Source organism: Eulemur rufifrons, chromosome 14, assembly GCF_041146395.1.
Source record: "Eulemur rufifrons isolate Redbay chromosome 14, OSU_ERuf_1, whole genome shotgun sequence".
Lineage (NCBI taxonomy): Eukaryota > Metazoa > Chordata > Mammalia > Primates > Lemuridae > Eulemur > Eulemur rufifrons.
In genome coordinates, this window is record NC_090996.1 from 22,774,091 (window position 1) to 22,780,090 (window position 6,000).

Below are 6,000 nucleotides of genomic sequence, written 5' to 3' on the forward strand. Positions count from 1 at the left end.
AAGGAGGATTCAACCTTCTGGCCCTTGCTGGTTGATCAGCTGTTGAAATTGATTTTCTCCTCCTTCTTCTCATCTGCTGGGCATGTTAAAAGCCTTCAGGTTTCAGCTGGTTCTGCTGTGTCAGGTCATCAGAAGATGCTCTTACCTGGAGGACTGGTTGGGTAAATGGGATTAGGGCCTCTTTGGGAGCCCCATCTGTTCTGTGCCTACCTGAAGGCCTTGGTGCCAGGATTTGGAGGAAGTTGCTATAATGAAGCATCTGTCCAGTGGGGGCGGGGTGAGTGGCCTGGGGTAGGTGGGTCAGATGGAGGCCAGGAAATCCTCTTATCTCGCTGGGTGCCTGTGCCTCCCTCAGCAGCAGGAGCTGAGCAGCAAACCCTGGTGAGTCAGCGTGCCTGGGAATTAGAGTTGCCAGTCTGTGAGCATGTGGGGTTTGTGTAAGTTTAGGCCTTTTGTTTCTTTCAGCATTCTAGTCTTTAGAAACACAAATCTGGAAACCAGACCCTCCACATGGTATAGTCCTTCTTTTTTTTGTGATAATTCAGCTCAAACAGTTGCTTCCCTTGTAAGATGGTCTTCCAAGAATTAACCCCTTGCCTTTTGAAATTTTAATAGATCGTACTTATGGCTCACTAGCTATAGTCTTAAAGCGTAAAAAGACTTTAGAAAACTTACTTGGGACTGTCATTTTCCACACCAAAAGACCTTGTAAGGGTTTTAGTGTATTTTTGAAGCTAAGTGAAACTGCAGAGTTTTGAGGGCATGTATGGACATGTCTTTTTGTCATTTATTCTCTTTGAGGGTGGAGAATGGGACAGGCCCTGATATGATTCGTCTCCAATAACTACAGGAATGATTCTGCTCTTCATTCTAAACCTGTTCTGTACTCAGAGCTTACCCTTAGAGGGCGTTTCTCTTGAAGATAACCCTCGGCTTATCCAGGCACTATTTGGAGGAAGCTGAGTTTTTTAGGCATAAAGTTCTAGCCTTTCATAAAAACCACCCTTCTGCCCCACTGCCAGTGCTCTAAGAGCTTTGGGTTTGGATCAGGAAGGTCCATGAAAGCTCCTAGAACTGGGGAGGCGCATGTGGGGTGACATTGACTTTGGTGTCTGCGTTCCCTGCTATATTTCTGGCTCCTGGTCCACATTTCTACTAACAACATCATTACAGTGACTGCCGTTATTATAGCAGTTGGCAAAATTTTACAGGGACTCAATTATAAATGGATTTTCTAGCAAACTAGTTGCGGGTAAGACTAAGAGTCCTGAATAGGCAGAGCAGTCTTAGAGAAATCACTTCACCTCTGGCTCAGAAATTCCTAGCAATTTGTTTAAAAAAAAAAAAAAAAAAACACTTATAAATTACTTGAATAATGAATAAACCACCATGATGAGTTTGTTATGTATCAGTGCAGACTTTTCTTTTTCATCTGGCAATTATCAAACCGTTCAGAGATTGTATTTGGGCAGATCAGCCCTTCTTTTAAAGTGGAGCCACACCCCTTTGGAAGACTGAGCCTACAGGTCCTATAGGACAGTGTCCGTTAGTGGGAACTTGGCTTGCGTCCGAGTGCAGCCTTGCTGAGGACCCGAGGGAGGGAAAAAAAGAAGTTCCTTGGCGGGGAAGCTCGGTTTGGAGCGCGGGCTTGGTGGATGGCTTGTGCAGGTGGGCGGAGCAGGGCAGAGGAAGGGCATTCGCCTACTGTGTGGGACAGGCCCAGAAAGGACTCTGGAGGGCCAGGCCAATTTCACTTTGCTGCTTGGCGAGGCCCCCACCTGTAGTCTTGATGCTGCAAATCCTTCACCTCAGTGGCCCATTAGGAGACTGCATAGTTGTCTTGGATATGGCCACCTTTCTCCCTACTCATCCTACTTAAAAAGAAAATACGAGAATGTTAACATTAGGAACTAGATTAGATGAGCCTTTTATTTTTGCTTTTTGGCTTAACCCAGGTCCAAATAACTTTCTTATGTGATGGCAAGTTGGCAAGACAGATTTCCTCTGGAATATTTCTGTCAAAACTGTAGTCTTTGATGTGTTCTACACATGAATCAGCCTCTTTGTAACCTATGTTACCTTAAGAATTTCAGGCATTTCCCTTATTGGTTCTCCATATGTGCCCCAGCCTCTGCATTTCCCAGGTGAAATTATAGAGCCGGCTTGTGAGGGAGACGATGTACTCGGGTATCGCCCATGGTTCGTTGCTGACCCGTTGAAATAGAGCAGTCTTCAGCGCACAGCCCCTGGAGGGTAGAGTGTCCATACCCCGGCGCCCCTATCCAGAGGTGACTGCTTTTTGTTCCTTCCAGGTTGGCTGGCTCCTCTGGCTGATGGCATGTTGAGGTCTGTGGGCCAGCGGCAGCGAGGGCATCCGAGCCAGAGGGGGCCACTCTAAAGGCCGGGCCACCAGCACCATGGGCCAGTGTGTCACCAAGTGCAAGAATCCCTCATCGACCCTGGGCAGCAAGAATGGAGACCGTGACCCCAGCAGCAAGTCACACAGCAGGCGGGGTGCAGGCCACCGTGAGGAGCAGGTGCCACCCTGTGGCAAGCCAGGTGGGGATATCCTCGTCAACGGGACCAAGAAGGCGGAGGCTGCCACTGAGGCCTGCCAGCTGCCAACGTCCTCGGGAGATGCTGGGAGGGAATCCAAGTCCAATGCTGAGGAGTCGTCCTTGCAGAGACTGGAAGAACTGTTTAGGCGCTACAAGGATGAGCGGGAGGATGCAATTTTGGAGGAAGGCATGGAGCGCTTTTGCAATGACCTGTGTGTCGACCCCACAGAATTTCGAGTGCTGCTCTTGGCTTGGAAGTTCCAGGCTGCAACCATGTGCAAATTCACCAGGTTAGTCACAAATACTTCATGTCGCCAGGTGAGCAGAGGAGGAAAGAGAGCACCACTGGGTAGTGGCACCCAGCTAGGATAGAACAGGTTTGGTTTCATAGGGTTTGGGTAAGTTTTTCTTTTTCCGACCAATTTTTCTAAAGCTTAAATGTTCTGAGCTAAGTTGTGTTTCTGATCCAGAGAAGGTCCCCATGATACTCTTAAAGGTTTAAAATATGTAAACCTGGCTTGATATAAACCTACTGAATCTCGGAGGATAAAGCTCACACATTTGCATTTTGATAAAGCTTCATATCTGGTTCTAATGTGTACCCCACATTTCTTCTCACAGAATAATGCCTTTGCCTAATTTGTAGGTCGGATTTCAGGCCTATCCTAGCATTCCTGAGTGACGGGGCACACTGATCATCTTTGCCTTAAGTGAGAATAATCCAGGGTGAGCCCTGTTGCCAAGCTACCAGTCAGCTCCCTGCTGTCTTGGACCTTTTCTTTTCTTTCACTCTTTGCCTTGTCATTTCATTCGCTCACTCAGTATCGATTGTGTACCTATCATGTGCCAGGCCTGTGGGTGCCAATACAGTAAGTGCCTCTGGGGATATGCCTTGGTCCCTCCATGATGCCAGTTGCCCTTTCTGGTTCTTAGCATATTGCCTGCCCTCAGCCAAGCCTACGTGCAGCAAGGACAGCTGGCCCCGTTACGAAACAATAGTTGTGCATATCGTCATGGTCATGCGTCCCTAGGAAGTGTGGTTTGCAGACCATGGGGTTATGAATGAATAAGAACTGACTTTGCCACCCAACCATAGAATTTCTAGTTTACGTGCCTCCTACCCTGGGTAGGTTACCAGACCTCAGATGCCTCACCTCTTCAGTGGGTACAGCAATCCCTGATAAGATGATGTGAGAGCATGCTGTAGGCTGTATAGATGTTAAAAATGCAAACCAACTTTCGCTTTTTAATAATAGAACTTTGATCTCTGGTGGCAGAGTTACCCAGCTTCATCCAGAATCTCTCTGGCTCCAAAAGTCTCCCTTGGCAGTTGCCAAAAATATACCGAAAACAAACAACCCACAGAGAATCCGAAGGGAAGCAGGAAGCCTCCCCCTCTGGGAGGAGGAAGAATCTACAGCTCAATCACTATTGCAGGGTGGGGAACAGGGCAGGGAGCAGGAGACCCGAGTTTAGCTTCGGGAAGATGAATGAGTGAATAAATGAACCATTACCAGCTGCCTACCCTGTGCCAGCACTGTTAGAAGCAGTTAGTGTTTATTAATTTGTTTAGTCCTCACCAAAGCCCTGTGAAGCAGGGTGGTAGTCTCACCATTTGACGGATAAGGAAGTGGGACTAATTAGTGGAGGAGTCGGAATTCAAATCCAGACCATCTGGCCTCAAAGCCGTGCTCTGCTCTTAGCCGCTATGCTGTATTGCCTCTCGGTAAACGGTAGTTTATAAATGTTAATCGTGCCCTCTCCTTCCTGTTGCAGGAAGGAGTTTTTTGATGGCTGCAAAGCAATAAGTGCAGACAGCATTGACGGAATCTGTGCACAGTTCCCTAGCCTCTTAACAGAAGCCAAACAAGAGGATAAATTCAAGGATCTCTACCGGTTTACATTTCAGTTTGGCCTGGACTCTGAAGAAGGGCAGCGGTCACTGCATCGAGAAATAGCCATTGCCCTGTGGAAACTAGTCTTCACCCAGAACAATCCTCCTGTATTGGACCAGTGGCTAAACTTCCTAACAGAGAACCCCTCGGGGATCAAGGGCATCTCCCGGGACACTTGGAACATGTTCCTTAACTTCACTCAGGTGATTGGCCCCGACCTCAGCAACTACAGTGAGGATGAGGCCTGGCCAAGTCTCTTCGATACCTTTGTGGAGTGGGAAATGGAGCGAAGGAAAAGAGAAGGGGAAGGGAGAGGTGCGCTCAGCTCAGGGCCCGAGGGCTTGTGTCCCGAGGAGCAGACTTAGTGGCTCTGTCCCAGGAGCAGCAGCAAGGATCTGCCCGCTGCCCTGCAGCCAACCGAGGAATTGGACCTTTGTGGAAATTACTGAAGATCCGGACATTTTCTACTTTACACCTTTCTCTGCCTTGTATCTGAAAGGGCTCTAAAATGCTGTATCATGTTTTAGGCACTTTCTTCATTTTTTGGTTATTTTGGTTATTTCTTTTTTGGGGGGTCCCCCAAAATATTTGAACCTGGCTACATGTTGTGTACCTTTTTTTGAAGCCTTCAGATAGAATAAGCCTGCCATTTCTTGCACAAATTTAGCTTTTTTTTGTGGGGGAGGGTGTAGAGCAGGGTGGGGGATGGGACCGATAGGTTGAATTAACATGACAAAATGATACAGTGCCAGATCTCAGTTTTGCATATTGTTTTTCAGGGCAGGTCTGTACTGTGTGTAGTGCTGTTTACATGGTTGAATTTAGGTTGTAATAATTATTTTTAAAGATTTACACAGATTTGAATAGCAGTGTTAACTGTTAACCACATTGCATTAATTCCCAGGCAATTTAGAGCTCTTGGAGAGCCCAGGCCCACCGAGAGCATTTAGTCTGGTGACAACCCCCTTTTAAGCTAATTTATCCAAAACCCGTATTTCCCCCACTTCTTGCTCATTCCTCCTTTGACCTATTGCATTTCATGTTGAGTTTATCCATCAACATGCTGTACCTGTCAGTCAAGTGAGCTTTTTTTTTTTTTTTAAAAAACATACTGTACTGAGAACCACTTAAGCATTGAATGCAGAGAAAGCAGTGCTACCTCAGTTTTGCTGGAAGTAGACTTCTTCGATAGTTTTCTTTCTTTGGTGAAGTTTCTGTATTTTCATGTTGAAAGTGGAAATACTTTTTTTTTTTTTTTTTTTTTTTTTTCATTTGCCTTGGAGCCAAAGTTTCTGTTCCTGGTGGTCGGGAAACTGTGCCAGCCGGCCAACTAACTTGAAGGAAAACTGTGGTATGGAGCTCTGCTTGAATTTTTTTTTTTTTTTCTTTGAGTATCATCAGCTTACTTGTCTGGCAAGTGCAGAAGCCTGGGGTTGGCCTGAACTCTGCCAAACAAATATCAAAGTGTATTTAATAGTTAAATGTGTGCCCTTTCCCTTCTTGCTGCACCCATGTTGTCACTTAACCCCCAGGAGTTATTTATTATC

General features: G+C 46.5%; 1 protein-coding gene across 2 annotated transcripts in view; it reads left to right on the top strand.

Annotated features, from left to right (window-relative positions):
- The window catches only part of DCUN1D3 (defective in cullin neddylation 1 domain containing 3), a 37,755-nt gene extending 32,215 nt beyond the window's left edge, over positions 1 to 5,540 (top strand). For both annotated transcript variants that reach the window (XM_069486000.1, XM_069485999.1), the window contains exons 2-3: positions 2,313 to 2,848; positions 4,335 to 5,540. In XM_069486000.1, the coding sequence (XP_069342101.1) occupies positions 2,418 to 2,848; positions 4,335 to 4,818 (915 nt within the window). In that variant the 5' untranslated portion in view covers positions 2,313 to 2,417 and the 3' untranslated portion in view covers positions 4,819 to 5,540. The remainder of the gene's footprint in view (positions 1 to 2,312; positions 2,849 to 4,334) is intronic.
- The last annotated feature ends 460 nt before the right edge of the window (positions 5,541 to 6,000 follow it).